The sequence below is a fragment of the Dendropsophus ebraccatus genome, chromosome 4 (assembly GCF_027789765.1).
Source record: "Dendropsophus ebraccatus isolate aDenEbr1 chromosome 4, aDenEbr1.pat, whole genome shotgun sequence".
Classification (NCBI taxonomy): Eukaryota; Metazoa; Chordata; class Amphibia; order Anura; family Hylidae; genus Dendropsophus; species Dendropsophus ebraccatus.
This window is the reverse complement of record NC_091457.1, coordinates 72,069,677-72,093,986: the sequence shown is the minus strand read 5'-3', so window position 1 is coordinate 72,093,986 and position 24,310 is coordinate 72,069,677. Positions and strand designations below refer to the sequence as shown.

The following is a 24,310-nucleotide window of genomic DNA, read 5'->3' as shown; positions in this document are numbered from 1 at the left end:
GAAATGTGTAACTTTTTGCCAATCTGTACCAGGCACAGCTATTAAAGACGCCATACACCTTGAATGGCTATTTCAGGAAAAATACTGTTTTATTATTTTTAAACAACCCATTTTTACAACTGAAAAGCAAGATAAGAGGAAATAATACACGACAAAAGGAAAATAGAACAGACACAACATATACATTGTGTTATTCATGGTTTTGAGGCGTCAGTGGGTAGCATAGACATACAATTCCAAGAATGAGTCCTTGGGTCATGAATTACTCTCTAAGGGCCTATACTAGCCACAACACAGTGTATCAGTTTGCCTCAGATACAGTAATTCTATATCCTATGTTACTGTTTTCAGCAACAGCTTTAGCTACTACACTGATATAGAATTATGACTGATAAGACATTCACCAACCATGTAATATTTGGATCAATAATGACATTCAGGCCAAGAATCAGGAAATATGTATTTAGCGATTAAGTTTCTTCTGTGATCAAGTACATAGTACCTTGCTCATCATGTCAGGTGCCGAGAACTAAGAAATGCCTTGCCAACCATAGTTATCATGAACAAATCTTAACCTATTTAGTCATGGTGAGAAAAGAAGAAGCACTCTAGTTAAATAGCAACAACAATAAAAAGTAACAAAAGTGAATAGTAATATAAAAAAAAAATCTAATTGCTGTTCATAATTATTCAGTGCCATCACTCCCCCATATCTCCACTGTTAGGAATTGGCATGTGTGCATGGACAGCAGTTTTGTTCATAGACATGTTTTATACCCGTGTTGAATCTAATAATGTGCTACATTAAAGTCAATGGAAAAGCAACTGTTTATGCACACAGTAAAGAAAATGTTTTTCCATAGACTTTCATGTAGCACATTATTAGGCTATGTTACCACAAGGTAAAAAAAATAAGGGCAAATAATCATCATAACTGTTATTTTGCCGCAAAATGATGGCCGTCCAAAAGATGGCTGTCAGATAGCCAAAAAATGGTGAAGTTGCAAATCAATGCAAAAATGGTGGAAGGATATTTTAATGAAAACCCATATCTCTCTAATTTGTGAATACCTTACCCTGTATACCACCTCTGTTTCATCACCTTCTTACTGCCACCTGATAACTACTTTCTAAACATTGGCTCTCCACACAAACACCAGATGGCAAAAACATTTAATAGCAAAGTGGATCATATATAGAAGTTCAAAGAATTTTTTGACTGGGAAATATGTTCCACATTTATTTTCTTTATTTCACACCTTGTGAAGTGTACCAGTCATTCCTGGATACCTGCTGAGACACTGTACACAATTAATAGCTAACTCTCCAAAACTACAGAATTGAGATTCTTTTCTGTTTAATTAGCATTTTCGAAATGAAATATTTTGACACCTTTTCTTCTACAACTTATCTCAGGATGTGTTCCTGTCACTGTTTGCATCTATATACAGTAGCTGTTTTTTGTATGACTCCCTAACTGTGAGGATAAATGTCTTAGATCTCTTGTATATGTTATTTTTACAAGATTTTCTAATGGAGTTTTATGACTGTGATTATTTGTATGATTCTATTTTGGAAACAAAAATTTAATGGATTTATTTATAGATAGTCTACTAAATGAAGTTGATGTATGAGTAATTGGTTAAAGGGGTACTCGAGAGGGAAAAAAGTTATTAAATCAACTGGTGCCAGAAAGTTATACAGATTTATAAATTACTTATCTTAAAGAAAAAAAAAAAAAAAACTAACTCAAGTCTTCCAGTACTTATCAGCTGATGTATGCCCTACAGAAAGTGGTAGATTCTTTCCAGTCTGACACGTTGCTCTCTGCTGCCACTGTCATAGCAAATCTTCATAGGAAACCTCTATCGCTCTGGACAGTTCTGGACTCGGACAGAGGTGGCAGCATAGAGCACTGTGTCAGACTAGAAAGAAAACTCCACTTCCTGCAGGACATACAGCAGCTGATAAATGCTTGGCTTGAAAACTTTCAGATATCAGTAGATTTAAAAACTGGTTTTGTTCTGAGGAGCACCTCTTTAAGTTACCAATCGCCACCACTCTCCTCTATCTACTAAACAATCATTGCGCTGTGATGTGAACTCCAAAGTATTCGATTATTGAACAGAGACTGGCTTTAGGTTGCAAAGCAAACTATGTTAGCTTGTACAATTGAAAGCCATGGTTTTTGTATCAAAGCTACCCATTATGTTAATATAATAGATGTAAAGTAAAACAACTAATCAAATTGGTTTCACACACGGGACTGATAATAAACAGAATCCATCAATTGTTTTAATGAAACACCTAAGTAACAGCCAGTAAATATCATCGCTGTACATTGTCTCATTCATTCCTTAAAAGTCTTCATCAACTCTTTCCCAATTGAATTTTTCTTTCACTAAAGATCTATGCAGAGGATATGAAATATTAGCTCATTTCATTCTTGCAGCCTGACTCCAGATACTTAGCAGCTACAGTAACTCTTTCACTTAGTTAGAAAAGAAAGAACAGGTATTTGAATACAGTTTATATAATGTCCTTGTAATGAAATTGGTTTTACATGTTTATTGCTCTATTTTCACTTTAGGAAACCACAGTCAGATCTCACGAGTGCAAGTTGCAATCAAGGTTCTGGATGTTAACGACAATGCCCCCGAATTTGCAACAGATTATGAAGCTTTTCTGTGTGAGAATGGTAAACCTGGACAGGTAAGGAAAAATGCCTTCGTAGAGAGAAACACTGGTGGACAAGTTACTAAGACAGTCAATGTCATTGGAACAAACATTGAATAGATTAACAGTGCAGATATCAATGCATCCTTCTCATGTGCTCAAGCACCCCCTCCCCCCCCCCCACACACACTTAACTGCCTTTCACTCTAAAAAGTCAGCAAAGCACCATCCTTGTTTACATCCTGTAGCTAGCCCAGAGATAGAATTAGGGCATGTGCACACTACAGAATCCTGCATATCAACCACTGCGGATTCCGCAGCTTGACCTGCTCTCAGACGCTGGCGGCCGCACACATCTCCGCTGGTCCCATAGGCTTCATTCTATGGTTTGCCAGAATCCGCTGTCCGCTGTGGTTTGCCCGAAGAATGAACCGGCTAATTCTTCGGATGGACGGTTGAATCTGGCAAACCAGAGAATGAAGCCTATGAGACCAGCAGAGATGCACGCAGCCGCCAGCGTCTATGAGTGGTGGTAAGCTGGGGACTCTGCGGCAGGCATTCTGCCGGCATTCAGTAGTGTGCACATACCCTTACAAGATATACAAGTCTATGGAGGTGGGTAGAAGGGGAAAAGGGGGTGCTTGGGGACACGGACCAGAGAGGAGAGAAACAGCTCTGTAAGTAAGGTATCTTACCCCAGAGCTTTGTAGACAGTTCAGACTTCTTACTACAGATTTATCAAGGCATCTATGCTGCTGCTGCTGCAAAAATACTGTAGCTGAGATGCTCTGCTGTATCCATAACTCATATGGACTACAATGATATGATCTGCTCCCTCTTTGTTCCCTGCTTCTTTTTGCCCACTAACAACTTCTTTAGTTAAAGCGTAACTGTCTTTTTAGGGTCATTTTTTTGAGAACAATAAATATCAGTAGTACAAGCAATTTTAAGAAACGTTGTAATAGGTTTTATAAACCAAAAGAGTTTCCTTCTGTACTGAAAAAGCAATCTCCCAGCCTCCCCCCTCACATCAAATGAAGCAGGATTTCTGTCTCCATTATGTGGCTATGGAGAGGGGAGGGGCTGTTAGGAGTGACTGAGCACGGAGTTGTCCTGCACAGCACAACACCCTGCAATCTTCTCTCAGTAAGTTCATAGATAAGCACTGACCTTTCTGACACCTGAATTTAGCGTTTTAGGTGCCCAGACAGTCTCCAAACAGCTGACCTTCATGTCACCTCTTCCTGCTCCCTCATCTCCCTCGGCCCCTCCCCCCTTCATAGGCTTACAATGGAGAGAGCAGAACCCGTCTTCACTGGCTTCTCTGTAATGAAGACGTGTTTTCATGATAATGCACAGATAAGAGGTCAGGGGGGGCAGGCTGGGAGATTGCTTCTTGAGTACAGAAGGAGGCTTTTTTGGCTGATAAAACCTATTACAGAGTTTCTTAAAATCGCTTATACTACTGATTTCTGCAATAAAAAAAATATGACAGTTACGCTTTAATAGAGATAGCACTGTTCTTGTTCTCCTGATAAAATATTTTAGTTCTCACAAAGCAATGCATAGCAAAGTGAAAAGCAATAAAATTACCCGTGAAATCATCTTTGCAGGTGACTCAATTGAGTCCCAATTAGAGTCAATAATTGTGCCTTATTATGATTATGGTTGTCATTTTTAGACAGCTAACACCTTTTACAGGCGATGACAGGCATTTTTGTTTTATGAACATTCTGTACAAAATAGGGTAGTTTGACATGGCTATGGAACATGATGTATCTCTTTGTGTCTCTTGATATTGTTTACCTTTTCCTGCACCATTTTAAAACTGTAGTCTTGGAAAGTGTCATCCAGCTAGTTTACCTTCTTTTTATTTTATTTTTTTATTTTTATTTTTTTATACAACCCATTTTGCTTATATTATTTTGTATCATTTTATTATGAATGGATTGTGTTTCATTAGGGCATGCTATTTATTTTTATGTGATGCTTTTCCTGCTTATCATTTGGGCATCACAGCATCATGTTTATATTTTTCTCAACTGCTTTTAAGTTAAACTACATCTTGCATGGCGTGGTGTGGACATAAATGGAAAGATGCATTGTGGTTATAACTTCTGATTATTTACCATTAGGCTATGTTAACACCCATTATCTTGATCAATATTTTGGTCAGTAGGTTTGGCCAAAACCAGAAGTCGACAGAGATGGGCTATGTTCCAACAACCTTGTTCTGGCCATTTTGCGTCCATTTCTTTGGACAGACTTTATTTTGGTGCCAAACAATTTGCATAAAACGATCATTAAAATGCCAGCCCCACAAAAAAAAACACAGAAAGGATCTGTTCACACAATGTTGAAATTGAGTGGATGGACGCCATTTAATGGCAAATATTTGCTGTTATTTTAAAACAACGGCTGTTTTGTTGAAATAATGGCAGTTATTTACTGTTATATGGCGGCCATCCACTCAATTTCACCATTGTGTGAACAGATCCTTTCTGTGTTTTTAATCCACTCCTGGTTTTGGTTGCAATATGAGGACCACAATACTGACTGAATTATACGTAGTGTGAACCCAGCCTTAGGCTACGTTTGCATGTCTTTCTTTGGCCATTGAGTGAATATAGCTTTAGGCTATGCTCACACACTGTATTTTTTGCTAAAATATTGTCAACCAAACTATGATTTCTAAGTCAATTCAAACAACATCCATTCAAACAGTGTATAGACTAACAGCTGTTGTTTGCAGTGGCCGTTCACACAATGTTTTTTTTTTATCCCCAGTAAAAAATGTACGCTGATTGCAATGGAATCAGTGTCCGTTCTTTACTGCAGGGGCAGCATTGCATTGAAGTCAATGCAATGCCTCCCACTGTGTTCGCACAGTTTTATGTTAACACCCGTTCTTTAGAATAGGTGGATTAGGGTCATATGTAGTGGCAGTCCTGGAATAATAGTCAAGGTTATCCAGCCTTGCTCAGAGAGTAAAAGGGGTTATCCAGCGCTACAAAAACATGGCCACTTTTCCCCCTACTGTTGTCTCCAGTTCAGGTGTGGTTTGTAATTAAGCTCCATTTCCTTCAATGGAACTGAGTTTTAAAACCCACCCAATCTGGAGAGAAGTGAGGGGGGAAGGTGGCAATGTTTTTGTAGCCCTGGATAATCCTTTTAACCCAATGTCTAAGCAATGCATCCCCAAATAATTAATTATTACATTTAGCATCAGTAGATATACATATCTACATTTTTATAAAATACACTATGCAACATATATACTTCTCAGTCCTATAGTATTGTGTATATATTGGTCACCTTCACACATGTTATCTGTTTTTTCTATAAACACCCAGATAAATCACACTATGCACCCCCACCTCCTCCAGGAAGAAGCTCGTTTATTGCGACAACAGACAGATAAATGACACATTTCCCATACTGCTGTTTGTGTGACCTTTTTTAGATGTATGAAAGAAATCATTAAGCCTTTAAAAACATGTTCCTTCAAAACAGGAAGGAAAAAGCAGACAATGAAAATGCTTTTAAGGATTTAGATTTATATCTCCTCCCTTCCCCCATCTGCAAATGACATATAGAAAGAAAGCTCTTTTGTCACGTTCTCACTACTCGGCCCTTATATTTACAGGTCATCATTGTATATCAATGGGGAGCATAAAATTTCATGTTAACTAGAACAAAATAGAGTTAGTTAAGAGAAAATCAATACGTTCTAAGAAAGAGATGATGCTTTTAAATGCCATAGAATGTTCTATATATGAGATTTTAGGCTGTCTGCATCAAAGTGGTCACATAGCTGACATAGCCTTCTCTTTGCCATCGAGTCTAAAAGGGCAAACAGTATGAGCAGGTATTTTGTTTCTAACACATACGCTCTTTTATTATTCCAGTTACATACCATGAGCATACAATTGAATCTCATTTTTATATTCCCCACATACATTGCTAACATGCTTTTGTGGTTAAATGCTTTAAAACCAGTGGATGTTCAGGATATTGGCATCCGTTACCTCTGATATCACTTCTTGGAGTATTACATTTTTTAAGAATTTACTAGGCTGTAGTGCCTTTTAGTGTACTGACGTAATAGGTCTACATTGTTGACTTACAGAGCTTTCAAAACACCTCTAGGCTTCTAGTGTGCGGCCTTTCTTCAGTAAAAAGCAGGAAACCTATGGGATTTCAAAAGGGGCTTTAAATCACCGACATGTGTCTAATGTACAGTATATTTCTTAAAAGGAGGCTGTTTGACTCGTGAAGGAAAAATAGAGATGTATAGGATATACAGTATTATTGTGGTTCAGCAGAAACCTTCAGATAGATGGACAGAATTAATCATTGCTCTAGGACCTTATGTCTAAGTAACAGGGCGATTCCAAAGTGCATAGAATCATACATTTGGTCTATTTTGGGACCAGTGGAGGTACAGCACACAGCTTTGGGTTAACCTTCCAGTGCATATAGTGCTGACAATCATGGTACTCTCTATCCTCCCCACCATCACCCGTTCACAGCTATTCACAGATCGATGAACAAATACATATCAATGTAATAGCATCACAAATAATTTCACTGTGTGAGCAGCATTATTTTAACTACTTGTATTCCAGCAATACTCCAATTTCTTACAATGTCACACTTACTATTTTCACTCTTACATGTAAGGCTATGTTCACACTACGTAAAAAAATATGGGCTTATTTCGCAACAACGGCTGTGCTTGCGCAAACAACGGATGTTATTTTGCAAATAACGGCAGTTGTTTGCACAAAAACGGCTGTTGCTATGAAATACAGCCGTGTTTTTTTAACGTTGCGTAATAAAGGACGTAATTTTAAACCGAAAAAGCGGACATCTTCTCCTTTTTTTTTTTTTTACTTACTGGGAACATAGCCATTAAGGGAATTGGGGGATTTTTAAACTTAAGAATCGAGCATTGTTGCTATTTAATGATCAAAGAGGGTATGCTGACACTTATGCTGTCTCAGGCTATGTTCACATGATGATTCTTCCTGTCCGTTTATTTATTTATTTTTTTAAAATGACGTTTGTCCTTTATCAATGACGTCTGTCATTTTGTGTTTTGCAAAATCGAGTCTTTGGAGCCTCATTTAAGAGTCTTAAAACACAGGACTGCCATTTCGCATTTTAGGCGCCCGTCAATATAATGACAGATGTTAGTACATTCTTCTAGTTCAAGTCCCTTAGTAGTAAAGATGGTTAAAAAAAAATGTCTGAACAACTAAAAATTATGTCCGTTGTTTGCAAAATAAAGCTTGCAAATAAAATTAATTTTACATTGTCCGTTATTCAATACACTTTGGGGGAGATTTATCAAACTGGTGTAAAGTAGAATTGTCTTAGTTGCCTAGCAACCAATCAGATTCCACTTTTTAATGCTCACAGACTCTTTGAAAAATGAAAGGTGGAATCTGATTGGTTGCTAGGGGCAACTAAGACAATTCTACTTTACACCGGTTTGATAAATCTCCCCCTATGTGTATTTGGTGGCTGTCAGTTCATTGACTTCACTGCATTCCATTGACTTCAATTAGAATAATAATATAACGTTGGTTGGAATAAGGCCGAGAAGGGTAAAGACCTTGTCTAATGTTCCTACACAACTAACTATCTCTATTTTATAAAATCATGCTGTGCCATGCTTAATGTCTACATTGTAATGAATACAGCATAGATGGTTCTTGTCTTTCACTAAATCATGAGTAGAAAATGATCTTTCCCACCAAATCCAACCTCTTTTATTATAATAATATGCTAAAATATAATATTTAAATATGAAACAATGGCCTTTATTGTACTGTTGTTATTTTATTTAGATCATCCAGACTGTCAGTGCCATTGACAAGGATGACCCAAGAAATGGACACTTCTTTTTTTATAGTCTTCTTCCAGAAATGGCCAATAATCCGAACTTCACTATCAAGAACAATGAAGGTAACACTCTGAAATGTTGTAATGATAAAGCAATGCATAAAAATAATATATTGATCCATATGGCAATTTGTCAAGGTAAAGTGATGGGCAGACTTTCAATGTCATTCTAAAGGATGAAGCACCAAGTCTTTGTATGTAAGTGCTAGCTACCTAATTGTAGTCAGAAGATTGGTATTATGGAGAGCAGAAACTTTAGGTTTTTCTACAAACAGCGCCACTCTTCTGCCCACTTTTTGTGTGGTATTGCAGCTCAGTTCTCCTGAAGTGAATGGAGCTGAGTTATAATATTACACTTAAGTTGGTGACAGGGTCGGTGCTGTTTTTGGAAGATAACTACTACGTTTTTGTAATCCTGGATAAACCATTTAAAGGAGAAGTCCAAAGAAAATGTTTATTGAACTATTGTATTGCCCCCCAAAAGTTATACAAATCACCAATATACACTTATTAAAGAAAATGCTTATAAAGGGATTTTTCCCTGCTCTTACTACTGCATCAAGGTTTTACTTCCTGGATAAAATGGTGATGTCACGACCCGACTCCCAGAGCTGTGCGTGCTGTGGCTGCTGGAGAGGATGATGGCAGGGGGACACTGAGGGACACAGGGCACTGGGGGAACACTGAGCATCCCTCTGCCATTATCCTCTCCAGCAGCCACAGCCCTGGGAGTCAGGTCGTGACATCGCCATTTTATCCAGGAAGTGAAGTCTTGATGCAGTAGTAAGTGCAGGGAAAATAGCACTTTATAAGCATTTCCCGTAATAAGTGTATATTGGGGATTTGTATAACATTTGGGGGGCAATGCAATACTTAAATAAATTTTTTCTCCTTTAATGGGAAATTTAAATAATTTTTACCCCTAACCCTACAGAAAATTTATCCTGTGACTCCAAACATGCCCTCTCAACCCATGGCCACATGTTGGACCACTACTTTATGGTTATATATTATAAACAGCATATCCAAAGATAATACACAAATGCTATATAGCATATGGATTGCATCTAACAGTCCAATATCAGAGCTGCAGGGACACCAATTACTGTCAAACATCATCTCCTGCTCATTTAATTGCCATGTGAATAAAACCATATACAACATGATACAGAAAGTATCAATGCCCATATATACCAGACAAGGTTGGGTAACTACTACACACTTCAAAAGGTCACCTAAAAGTTTGAGAGTTTTAAAGTATTGTCTAAAGTTCATTTTCTTCAATAGGGATAGGCTGGTAATTAAATAGACAATTATCTAAAGTTCAGATTTTTCAAGACGAAAAGTCAAAGAGTAGCTTTCACCCTAACATTAAGCTTTAAACAATTAGCTTTAATAATGCACCGCAATGATAATTGCCTTAATAGCAACTTTAGCACAATGCCAACATTTTGTGTGAACAGAATTAAGGCATCTGAAATAAAAATCCATCTGTTATATGTATAATTTACATTCGACATATTAACATTTACATGGGAATAAGCAGAAAAGTATTTTACATCTGATTACATTTTTTTACAGTTATTCTCGTTAAAATTTAATGGCCTTAAAACTATTTTACAGCACTTTAATATGGCTTTTATAATCCAACACAAATGTTAACACTTATACTGCAAGCAATATTAAGATCTGGGCTTTCAAAAGGAGAGGCGCCAGATAGGTCATCCGCAGGAGCTGGGTGAATTTATTTTGTTCATAAATATATCTTTACACGTCATCTTTCATGTCTATGCAAATATAGCAGAGCTGAATCTGTATTAGTGTTTTTTACAGAGCTGCAGCTAAAACTACTAAGTTTTGTTAAAATAATTATTTTGCGGGTCAAGATTCATCATAAAAAGCCATATGATAAATGTAGCTCTGCTACATTTGTATAAAATACCAAATTAAATGTCTTTGTGTGGAAGGAAAAAACATCTTTTTTGTAAACCTATCTAAGGGTAAGCACTACAATCCTCAATCACTTAAATGTTCCGAAATATTCCCCCAAACTAGTGCACATCATTAGCTGGAAAACAGAAGGGAGGAGAACAAGGGCAACACCCCTGCAGTGAATGGCTATGTTCACACAACTCAATTTTGTGGCCATCATAGCCGTCAAAAATCATCATCATTATAGACGTCTTTTGTCATGACAGCCGCAAAATCCAGTTGTGTGAATTTAGCTTATGAAAGGCTGCATAAAGTTATAGTGGAAGGGGACCCAGAAAAGACTAACCAGATACATTAAGAAAGGTGTAAGAAAAGATGTATACTGTATACAGGAACCAGCAGAGGAAAGAAACATGCAGAAAAGATGTTCTGCTAAAAGGTGAAAATCAATACAATAGAAATATAACTTTTATTAAAATTATACCATCAAAATAGAAATTCAAATATTGCCTAATATTGCATAATGTTGTATGCTACCTTCATTTGTTTGAGGATAAAGATATGTACTGTAGGTATCTGAAGTTAGGAGCATGAAATAATTGTAGACGGCAGCAACTGTAGACGGCAGCAATTGTAGACGGCAATTGAGAAATAAGGAGCAGCTTGTGATTTGGAGTTGCATTTTGGCCTCGGGGAATGCAATGAGCTTAAGGTCGGGGCTTTGTTCAAACCAAACTTTCTTTTTTACAACTCTTTTTTGACATTGTCACTAAAAAAAATGACCTCAAACAGCTGTTAGAATATTGAGGCATGCAATCCTGTAATAGTATGCTGTCAATTCACTAGTGCTAGCTAAAAATTAGAGAAACATGACTAGATCACTACTCCTTTTTTGACAAATGTTACCATTAAATTTTGTATGAAGCAAAGGGATATCTACTGGCATCCACCCACCCCTTATTTTTTCTTCATGACTTCAAATGGCAGCTCCCTATTCACTCCGTCCGTTGGTACAGTCTATGCAATGCAACACTGCAGTTAATGCTTTTCATGGCTGATGGTGAATGCTTGGTTCTGGCTCCTCATCCATAGAAATCCAGTCCATGAAGTTCCCAACAAGCATGTTGCAAGGTCTTTCACAGATAGTTTGGAACTTAGCAGTAGCCACAGATTACATTTACAATCTATGTTTTTTAGTGCAATATGATCCAGTTTTAAGTGGTTGTACAGCTTAGGATTTCCAGCTAAGCTGTTGTTAGTCTTAGACCAGAAACATCGCTAACACTGGGCATCTAGGGTGCAAGTGCCCTGAATCTTTGGGTTACCAGTTCCTTAACTGCATCTGCTACCCGTGCCACCATTCACTTATAGGCTGCAGGCACTTCAGTCAACTTGTCACTGGTATCCAATCCCTGCTTTGGCCAGTATAATGATATGATGTCATTGCACCTGCCTTAAAGGGGTACTCCAGGCTATCTGTATAATGCTTATCTGACTGAGGAGGGGGTGGAAATAGAAGGCCCCGGTTACTTACCTCCCCGGTTCCAATGCCGACTCCCGGATTGCGCCTCCCCGTACTCCCGTCCCGCGGCCGCTTCCTTGACTGAGCTACAGCTTGAGACGTGACATTTCAAGCCACAGCTCAGCCATTCAGCGGCAGAGGCGGGACTCCGCTACGGACGCTGAATGGCTGAGCTGCCTTGATGTCAACATTGAAAGGGAACAGGGCCTTCACCAGTCACATAGAAACTGTTACTTTGACTGAAAACTCCCATATGAGCCATAGCATTTGGTAAGCAGGCAAATTATCTGTAATATGAAATAATGTCAGCTTCACCGAAGAAAACAATCCTGTATTTATAAAGCAGAATTACACTGAAGAGATGAAATCTGAGTAACTTGACCTAATGTAATTACAAGCACTTATTTATCAAGATTATATACAAAATAAAGATGGACTATAATTCAACTATACACTGCTCTCATTTTCCATGAACTATAAAAGCTTTACATGGAAAAGCTACAATCATATTTATTCATACAGATAAAGAAATATGTATGGGAATAACGTACACGTTTCCTTTTACATTGCCCTTATCTGACAACTCCTGATGATTTTCTCTTTTATGGCATATAAACATTTATACAGAGGAGCCAGAATAAAGAACTGCTACAGATAGGGGCTCCTGCCACAGAAAAGTTTGTATCACAGTGTATTACATGGTTTTCATTCATTTAAATGGGTATTGTGTAATGCAGTATTTCTATTACAGTGGCCATCGCACGGGAAATATGTTTTTAATGCAGCATTCCCACAATCATTCTGGGCTGGTTTTCTTCTTTTGAACAAGCCCTTTAACAATTCCAACAATTCATGAACTAGTATATTATTATATATTATTGTGAAGACAGTGTGCAAATCTACACTTTGAGGCTATGTTCAGACAACATATATTTTCTATTTATCATGGCCGTTGTTGCACGTTGCTATGAAGTTATTCAACGAATAACGGACGCACAAAACTGACATGTCAGTTTTTCCTGTGGCAGCTAGGAATCCCGGCCGGAGTGTACATTATGTGTATACACTCCGGCCGGTATTCCTAGCTGCCACAGAAAAAACTGACATGTCAGTTTTGTGCGGCCGTTATTCGTTGAATAGCAGCCGCACAGACCTGGCAGTTCACACAATGGAAAGTTCAGCTCTGGCCGCACTCTCCACTGTGTGCTATGGTGGATTGGGATGCGAGCGCACCCAAATGCACCCTCATACCAATTCAACAGGGATGAACTTCAGTGACACTGGCCGTTCTGTTGCACGGCCGGGTCACAGTACGGCCGGTATGTTACTGAGTGTGAACCTGGCCTGATAATTTACTTTAGCAATAAAATTTAAAGGCCTTAAAGGGTAGTTTTATGTATAGCTTTTTACCTCAGAATATTTATAATCTAAAACTACATATAGATATACAATATGGGTAAATCCATTATCATATAGAGTAATGTGATACAATTGTTTAAGAAGTATCCTGGGATAACCCGATTGTATCCTTGGAGGAGGCAGAAGCAGAACATGTAGAATACCTTAAAAAAACCTCATCTAACCCATGCCTTGTTATAAATACAGGATTGAAATCTTTATCTATTTATATAGACTTCATAGAGGAGTATTCCCCCACTTGAGATTCATTCTATGTGTGAAAGAGAGGAGTAGCTCAAAAAAGAGATATGTAATGTTAAACATTGCTTACAGTGAATGTATGACCGGCAAAAGCGATTCAGTAAGTATTCTTCGGGAGACCAAATATGCTTAAATTTAACCCCAATTGTGATTTCAAAGCAAGATTCTTTTTCAGATTTTCTCAAGTCTTACAATAAAACATACGAAAAAGCACTTCATTCTTTAATAATTTTGAACATATGGGGGTAAAGGACTAGATCAAGGTCATTCAACTACAGTAATATCTGTAATGTCACAGAGATATTGCCTTAGACGCAATGCAGTTTTCTCGCATTTTACTTTCATGGTTGATGTGTCGCTATTTGATCAAAATACATTAACCTTTCATTTACTGTCATGGAAGATATTCTTTTGCGATGAAACAATTCTCGCTGAGTCTATTTTTCTCAGGTAGTTTATAACAATTTATCCCTAAGGACTAGCTGAATTATTTTTGACCAAGCCAATTTGACACACTCTCATTACAGATGCATTTTATGGTCTATATTGCGCCGGCAGCACCCAGCACCCTTCTACCGAAGAAAGATCAAATGGCCAGTAAACTATGACGATTTGGAGATAGAAGTTCAGTAGAACTTTCTAGGCTTGGGGGCTCAGATGTTAGGGGTGTTGTAAAGATCATAAAAAGTGCATGTAAACCAGCTTAATTAGAAACTTAAGATTCTTGAAGCCAAAGCCAGGCATGGATTTGGAAAGATGAGAAATTTCAGTCTTTCCTTCGTGACCTGTTCCCTGTTTATAGTCCATTCCTGGCTTTGGTTTTGATGATCTGTCAGATAAATCTGTGTGTGTGATAGGGCCTTAAGACTGCCCAGTTACACAGAAGATTAAGGGTGCCTTCACACACATCACATCAGATTTTATGGTGCGAGTCCTGCAGCAAAAATCTCCTGTGTTACACAGTACTGTCAATTTCTATGGCTTTACATTAATATATTCTTGCAGCAAATTTTTCATTCCGCTGCAAGAATGTGGCCCCTTCCCACTTAACCCACCACTGCTGGGCTAATACACTTCCTTTCCGAGCTTTCGCTCCTGCTCTCTGGCTTCCCACTCAGCCAATCAGTCCTGCCGCAGACACTGATTGGCTGAGCGGGACGTCATAGAGCCGCAGAAGCAAGCAGGCGTATAGACAGGTAACCCAGCAGTAAAACCATAGAAAATGACAATACAACGGATTTTGCTGAGAAACTCCCAGCATGTAATCCACTACAAGTCCGTACTTGTGAAGGCACCCCAACTGTTACTTTTATGGCAACAGGTTTCCTTTAACCATGAGAAATCTATCTGCCCAACATCAATCATTACCTACCTAAAAATGGCATTTGTGGGAAACTGAACAGGACCCGCATTACATGTCATTGTAATTGACACTCTGCTTTTTGTTCATAAAGACAGCTTGGAAGGCAGAATTGGGGGAAGGAAAGACATTAAAAGGATTCATCCCTTTGGTGGGTGGTCAGATGCTAACCGCACTGTCACTTTGTGTAAAGAGACTATTCAATAGCATATGTTTTGGCTTTTCAACAGAAAAGACCTTGAAAGTTACTTAGTGTGTGCACACTGTATAATTGTTTTATCGCTTCAACCCCACTTAGTGTTCTCACAAAGGACACATTCCCTGAACTATAGTGCTCTTAGAAACACAAAAGACCAATATATAACATTTCAAAACTGCAAAAGTCAAATTGTACACATTACCATGGTTCATCTACTGTTTTATAGTGTCCTGCTGTAATACCTTTGTTAAATCTACTTATTCTAAGTTTCATGTGTGCGTTTATTTTTTTTTCCGACCTGCTTTTGGCATTCTCAATGTACATTTATTTTTAACCTTTCATATCTTTTTCATTCATAATAGCTGGTGGAAAAGGGGAAAAAGCTGTTGTACCTGTAAAAAAAAACAAGTTACATTGCACAATGTCAAAGAAGTCTAAGGTTATGTTCATACACCGTCAAAATGACGGCCCTTTTAAAGGTAAAGGTATTTATAATGTCACATATGGCATGCCTTAGGTAGGATTTCCTCCTTTCCCATACCTTTTGCAGAAAGGTGAATTTGAAAATTTGGTTAGTTACGCCTTCTATCATGTTTTTTTCTCATATCTATCTAGTCATATGATAAAAGAAAAGATAGATTGTTATACAGTATTTAATACTACATCTGGTTCTTAGGCTATATGCACACTTTCTTGCAAACAAGGCTGAAAAATATTGTCAGTTTTTTAGCCATGCATACATTAAACATTTATTTATTTATTTATTTTTTTAACCTGACACACAATTTATTTGCACAGTTATAAAATGAATACACGTGGGAACAAATGACATTTTATTAATGAGTTTACTAAACTCAGGTTAGTTTTATAGCTTTAAGGCTGGAAACACACACACCAGTTTTTTGGAAAATTGCCAGAAGTGGATTTAAATGGGATGGGAAATATAAGGAGAGGACTTGTATTTGTCTTTTCAGTTTTATCCTCTTCTGGTTTTGTCACAAAAACTGCAGTGGCAGTTTGAAAAAAAAAAAAAAAAAAAAAACTTTTGTGTGTTTCAAGCCTAAGAAGGGCAAATTTTGAGCATAGTCTTTAAATGTATGGAGCTATATGACTGTATTGTTTTAGTACAATGTACAGTAGCAGTAGTACATAGATTTTAGTGGTATGGCTTATGTATTATAGAGTGTCACAAAATAATATTTTTTTCCATTCTACACCTGAAAACACTGCTTTCCCCAAAAGATGTCCCTGGCTGATTGTTTCAGCAACCCCAGACACTGTGCCTCCTACTCCGCAACCTTCACAGAGCCACTTGATGGCTGTGTACTCTTCCTCCCAGCGAGTAGCTGGTACCTACCCTCATAGTCCAAATATTTATTTTTACCAGAACTGCTAAGATAAGCTTTGATTGGTTGTTAAGGGCAAAACTAGAAAGTTTTAGTTTAATCAGATTGATAAATATGGGCCATTGTGTTTTTCCCCCTTCTGGTTAGAATACTCATGCCATTTTATCTCCCATTGTCCACTCTTTTCTGCCTCTCCACAAAGCTCCTGGCAGGCTGCCTCAGGCCATTGTCTCAGTCCTGATTCAGCCATTTTCCATCCCCCCAGGGCCCTCCTTTCCACTGAAGTCTGTTCTCATTCCCAGCACCTCATTGGTTATCCCTGCACCCCTCCTTTCAATAACAAGGAGTTGTATGGGGCCCTGTGTCCCAGAACCCTTATGCCAGCCTGATATTGTTGTGTGTATGAGGAATAACCTACTAAGCACCTTATTTTGTGTTTGGCTATCATATATATTTGCTTTATTTACTAACTTTGTACTAGCCACACCTAGTAGTCACATTAATACTCACAATACTTTTTCCATGTGCTTTTCTCAACCAATGAGAGCAGTCCCTAGTCCAGCCTTTTGTTAACATTGAAAGGAATGGACCTCAGACCATAATAAGCCTAGCTTTGGTCAGAACACATCAGAGAGCTCAGCTTCTGCTAGACTAATTAGTCAGCTATTTAGCTAGGCTTTCTTAAGTAAACCATGTATAGTATTGGTACAGAATAGACAAGGAGAGACAAGCAAATGAGAAAAAAGTTCCATGACGAAGTGCTGGCATAAAAACTTTGCCTCTGCCTCTGAACCTGACAGAAAAGTTTCTTATCTGGAAGGTCAAACTAAAATAAGAGTTTTCCTCCAAGGCCTTCCAAGTCCAAGAATTAGACTAAACTCTTCTTAAGAGGATCTTTACAGTTTGGCTGACTGTAGTTAAAAAGAAAACAGTTGTACTCACATAAGGATCTGCACATCTGCTACATGATACCTGGTGGGATACATGCAGAAGCCTAACAGCACTATCTCTGATAATAGAGAATGGCAATGCCAGGGGACCTTAACCAGATTATCCAACTCTGGGCTAGAATAAGTTTGTTGCATCTATATGATAAAAATGAAAGTCTGTCTGTCTGTCCCGTATAGACTTCCAAACGCCTGAACAGTTTGACCCCAAATTTGGCACATAGATACATTGGGTGCCCGGGAAGGTTATTGCGAAGGTCCCGTCCCCACCAGATGTACAAGAGGGGAGGGGGAGGGGGAAGAGCGGCGCCCCATAGAGATGAATGGGGAAATCTCCTCACTGCACACACAGATGATATAATTAGCTGCATTTCTCAAACAGTAAAAGGCAGTTGGGAGCCTTAGCAACCAATAGGATTACTGCTCTCATTTTCACAGGGAGCAATGGTTGCTAGGGCAGCTGCCTCACAACATCCACAGTAATAACTGGTAGACCCCCTACTCCATCTATACAGTACATGTATACAGGACCCCCTACTCCATCTATACAGTACATGTATACAGGACAGTATTACAAACTGCTGCTGCCCTAAGCACTAAACCTGAAGGTGCCCCATCCTCACTAACCAATTAGCATCAGGATAGGTAAGTATTAGCTCCAAATGTCACATTTAACACCGCCATACCAGGCCTGACCAATACCACCATACTGTGACTGGATGACACTTTCATACCACACCTGACCAATACCGCCATACTGTGACTAGATAACACTGTCATACCAGACCTGACCAATACCGTCATACTATAACTGGATAACACTGTCATACCAGACCTGACCAATTCCGCCACACTGTGACTGGATAATACCACTATACCAGACCTGACCAATACCGCCACACTGTGACTGGAGAACACCGCCACACCAGACCTGACCAATATCGCCATACTGTGACTGGATAACACCGCTATACCAGAACTGACCAATACCGCCATACCCCCCTCGAAAAGACACCAGATTTTCTGGCAAGTCTGAATGGGAGGGTACTGCCCCTCTGCAAGGTGCTACCCTACGCACCAGACCATGGGTGCCTAATGGTAAATATGACCCTGCAGGTATACAGGACACTACAGGTATACAGGACCCCAAAACTATACACTACAGGTGCACGGGACCTTCACCAACTATATACTACAGGTATACAGGACCCCAAAACTATACACTACAGGTATACAGGACCTCCACCAACTATACACTTCAGGTATGCAGGACCTCCCTCAACTATATACTACAGGTATACAGGACCCCAAACTATACACTACAGGTATACAGGACCCCAAAACTATACACTACAGGTATACAGGAACTCCACCAACTATATACTACAGGTATATAGGACCCCAAACTATACACTACAGGTATACAGGACCTCAAAACTATACACTACAGGTATATAGGACCTCCACCAACTCTATACTACAGGTATACAGCACCTTCACCAACTCTATACTACAGGTATACAGGACCCCCAAAATTTACACTACAGGTATACAGGACCTCCACCAACTATATACTACAGGTATACAGGACCCCAAACTATATACTTCAGGTTTACAGGAACCCAAAACTATACACTACATGTATACAGGACCTCCACCAACTATATAATACAGGTATACAGCACCCCACCAACTCTATACTACGGGTATACAGGACCCCAAAGCTATACATTACAGGTATACAGGAACTCCACCAACTATATACTACAGGTATATAGGACCCCAAACTATACACTACAGGTATACTGGACCCCAAAACTATACACTACAGGTATACAGGACCTCCACTAACTCTATACTACAGTTATACAGAACCCTCAAACTATGCACTACAGGTATACAGGACCCCCAAACTATATACTACAGGTATAAAAGACCTCCACCAATTATACACAACAGGTATACAGGACCCTCAAACTATAAACTACAGGTATACAAGAACTCCACCAATTATACATTACAGGTATACAGCACCAACTATATACTACAGGTATACAGGACCCCCGAACTATACAGTACAGGTATACAGGACCTTCACCAACTATACACTGCAGGTATACAGGACCTCCCTCAACTATACACTACAGGTATACAGCCCCCCAACTACACACTACAGGTATACAGGACCCTCCAACTATACATTATAGGTATACAGCCCCCCCAACTATGCACGACAGATATGCGAGACCTCTAAAAACTATACATTGTCGGTATACAGAACCCCTCCAACTATGCACTTCAGGTATACACTAATTCCACTGATTAACTCAGATGAAACAATACCTTTAGCTTGGCCTCCTTTATACACTTTATACCCAGGCAGCGCCGGGTACATTTTCTATTAGATCATATTATTGCAGCCTGGACCAGAATAGTGACAATTTAGCAGGAGGGAAAAATCATTGGCTTGAATTCTGCAGATGATCAGGAAGAGCTTTAAGGCAACTTCTAGAGCAAAAATTTGTCATGGAATAGCTCCCTGTGTTCTTGCCTCCAGTATACACTGTTACACAGGAGAAAAAATAACAGCTTAATAACTGAATGGATGATTAGAATAGCAGGAGTTCATCTATTATTGGAACCAGTGTGGACCTAAAAAGTACGTAATATAATTATTATAGATTTACATTCCTCACTCATATTTAAAAGCCTTAAAACAAGCTTTTATATTGTAAAAAAACAAAACAAAAAAAAACAGTAACTTAGAATCTGAAGCTTTTATGTGATGCAAATCCCTAAGTCTACATGCTTGTGATCTCCTTCTATATGTCAGGTGAGGTTTCAAATGACAGTGGACAGTGGAAAAAGTTATGTATGAGTTTTAGTAGCAGGGTTCACATGCCAGTTGTTCTTTTGGCGGCTCCCCAAGGTAAACGCATTGCAGAAGATAAGGATTTCTGTGCTGTTTCATAGCCTGACATTTTGCACGTTCATTTACCTTCACATAGGAACAAAGCCAAGCTGGCATTAATGCAAGAGGGTCAATCAATTGCACAGTGGGTGAATGTCAACCTAGAGCTTATTCATTTTTTCAGATGTGAGACAAATACCTAAGAAGCACTCTTGCTTCTATGTACTTGTTCAATATAGGTGTTCTAAATCTTGAAGATAATTGAAGGTAACAAAGGACACTTTAGTGTTGATATCCGTATACCAAACACATGCTGGATGTCATATTTACTATTTACTGAAGTGAATCAATTTGATTAGGTAAAACATAAAATAAATTGCTAACCTACTACATTTTTCCTTTTTTTTTCCAACTTAATGTACTTTTATAAATCATAGGAAAAACAAAAATATTTGAAAAAATATAAATTAAAATATATCTGCCATCAGTCTGAGCCAAACATCTAAAAGATTTCATATGAATTATTCATTTAAATGCAGCTGTGAAAACTGACAGCTGAATTTAAATGTATTATATTCCCCTTTCCCTGTAGTCTAGAGGGGGAATCCCTTTTACTGAGCTGGCCAGGGCTCAGCATTGCACTGACGCTGATTCTGGCTCGGCAATTAGTAGATCTGGTCTGCTGCAGACCAGAGTAATACAGCAATTATCTGATCGATCATTGCTGTATTAAGTATACTACAGTGATCTCTATGGGAGATCACTGCAGTAATACTGAAAGTCCCCTAGGGGGACTAAAAGTTAAAGTATTTAAAAACAAATGTTTTTTATTAATAAAAAAAAATCTCCTCCCCTAATAAAAGTATGAATCACCCCCTTTTTCCATTTTATAAATAAATAAACATATTTGGTTTTGCCGCGTGCGTAATCACTTGACCTATTAAATTATCACATTCCTGATCTCGCAGTTAATGGCATAAGTGCCAAAAACCCCCGCCAAAGTGCAAAATTGTGTATTTTTTGTCACATGAAATCCAGAAAAATTGTCATAAAAAGTGATCAAAAAGATGCAACATACCAATAGAAAGAACCAATCATGGTGCAAAAAATGACGCCTCACACATAAAACTATTATAAGGCTGGGAATAGAGCAATTTTAAACAATTTTTTTTAAGGTTTTAATTTTTTAAAAGCAGTCAGATAAAATACCAGTCTTTAAATCATTGTAATTGTACCGACTTGAGGAACATATGTAACATGACAGTTTTACTATAGGGTGAATGGCGTAAACATGAAACCCCAAAAATTTAAACAAATTCCTTTTTCAATTTTACCGCGCAAATAATTTTTTTCTGGTTTCACAGCATACTTCTTTGGAAAAATTAAGTCTTTAATTGTAAAGTACAATTAGTGGCACAATAAATAAGGGCTCATGTGGGTCTGTAAATGAAAAAATGCAAGAGCTATGGACTTTTAAACAGGAGGAGGAAAAGAACGAAAACGCAAAAACAAAAATTAGCCCGGTCCTGAAGGGGTTATTTTTTTATGTTTTTGTAACATACAAGTAAAGTCACTACTTCCATATTGTACCACCTGAACAATCCTCCACTGAAATGAGTAAACATTTAGGGTATATGCATAAAACAAGAACGTAATATACAGTTTACTGATACTGATCTGTTATTGTCATTACACTGTATATTTTTAATATTTTTTTTTTCTAGCAAAATCCCCTTAGGCTGTTTTCATAGTAATACCAGAAGTAAGTTACTTGAACAGTATTTTGAAAATATGTTATCATTTTGACAGCTTTATGTGGCTTTGAATGTCCTCTTCATCAGTGTAGGGATTTGACAAATGACTAGGTTAAATCAATATAAAAAGCGGTTAAGTAAGCATTTCAGCTACAACATAAACCATCAAACCTGTACATGTATATTAAGAAAGAAGAAAAAGAAAGCAATTCCACATAGTAACCACATATTTACCTGCACTCAAATACTTTTCCTAAAATGTCTGCAACATTTATAGGAATGTTCTGCTAATATTTTTGCCATTTAGCTTAAATAACTAGGAAGCCTCCCACAGCTAAGGGCCTATTACATCTCAATCAGCTTTCATTTTAAACATACTCTCTAAATAACATGATTTTACTGCAGAATTGGAAAACTAAAAAAGAACATAATAAAAATCCAGTCTACAAACACATTAATGTGAAGCTGTGTGTTTAAGTAGCCTAAAGAAAAACTCTAAGAAGCCATTTCATCAGCCCGGTGTCCCCCAACAGTAAAGTTTCCAGAAGATCTCACACATAACAACTAATCTCTCTTCACAGTTATTCAATACCCCCCAGAATATTGTGATTATGACACCTTACTCCAGTTGATATTGTCTCTACCGACTCATACTACCAAGTGCTTAGGTATCATGAGTTAGATCCCATAGTATAGATGAGGAGATATAAAATTTAAGCAAAATAATTTTTTTTTGTTCTCAAAAAGCTGTTATGCCCCCCCCCCCCCCACACACACACATACACACCTGCACACCCACACACACTGTGTCCATGTGTACATGATGGTCTATGGAGAGGGGAGGGGTCTAGGGAGGGGAAGGAGCAGGGAGAAGAGACAATCAGCTGGTGTATAAGATAAGCGCAACACTACATCCTGAAATCTTATCTCACCGAGTTCCCATACCAGCACTGGTCAGTCTTACCTGTGAATTCAGTGTTTTATGTGCTCAGACATAGTCTCCAAACTGCACGGGCTGACTCTGTTTTCTTCTTATTGACCAATCGCCCTCAGCCCCTCCCCCTTCCATAGTTTACAATGGACACAGTAGACCCTGTCTTCACTTTGCTTACAGAGTTTCTTAAAATTCCTTGTACTACTAATTTTTGCTGAATAAATAAATGACAGTTACACTTGAAGGGTATATTTATGCTAAGCAAAACAGGTGAAATTCCGTGGTAGAGCTCCCCAAAGCGGAATCCTGCCTGCCTCACTGTCTCTATGGGATGGTTTGTGCACCTCCGCTCCTGCCGCTCTCTGCTCAAAAGAAATGACATGTCAATTCTTTGAGTGGAGAGCGGCAGGATTGAAGGTGCACAAGCTGTTTCATCGAGACACTGTCTGACTGTCTGACACTAAGGCAGGTGAGATTTTACTGCGGGGAGCTCCACTGCGGATTTCTGCCTGTTTTACTCAGTATGAACGGGCCCGAAGGGTTTAAGTATCTCACTATACAAAGTCAATACAGTATCACAATATCTGTCATGAATGTGCCTGTGCCGAACTCCGTGCACCCCTTGGCTCGTGCTGCATGCCTGAGATGGCGCTGATATTCAGTGTTTTTGTATGTTTGTGCGTGTCCTGAACCTTGTCTGAACACTGCTCTATTTCCTTCTGTGTTTGTTCAGCCACACCCGCTTTGCCTGAGACACTCCTGGCCACTCTGATGCTGGTTAGCTAGTCTGATAGACTTTTCTCCCTGCCAGTCAGGTTGCTCTTGCCCCAGGTGTTCTGAGGAGATCAGGGGTCTGGTCCAATCAGCTTCTGCACTGAACCTCTGGTCTCCTATATAGTGTGTGCCAGCCTGCCTCTCTCTGCCGGATATTGAGCTTGTCCCAGCCTGCTTCTGCCTCTGTTTAGCTCTGTGTTTATTCTGACTATTTTTGCCTTGTATTCTGACTATCCCTGCTTGCTGCCTGCACCTGACCATATTGCCTGTTTATTGACCTTGCTTTTTGGATTGTGTTTTGTACTGCACTGCCCGATTGTTGTGACCCGGACTATTGACCATTCTTTATTGTGTTTTGTCTGTCAGTTTTGTCTTTGTTTCTCACC

At 38.6% G+C, this 24,310-nt stretch overlaps 1 protein-coding gene across 2 annotated transcripts in view; it reads left to right on the top strand.

Annotated features, from left to right (window-relative positions):
* Nucleotides 1-24,310, top strand: part of LOC138789721 (cadherin-8) — a 336,813-nt gene that overhangs the window by 302,482 nt on the left and 10,021 nt on the right. Inside the window, exons 9-10 of one of the 2 annotated variants that reach the window (XM_069968497.1) lie at nucleotides 2,591-2,712; nucleotides 8,532-8,649. In XM_069968497.1, coding sequence (XP_069824598.1) covers nucleotides 2,591-2,712; nucleotides 8,532-8,649 — 240 coding nt within the window. Of the gene's footprint in view, nucleotides 1-2,590; nucleotides 2,713-8,531; nucleotides 8,650-20,155; nucleotides 20,211-24,310 lie in introns of those variants that run through there. The other variant, XM_069968498.1, reaches the window with a different exon arrangement.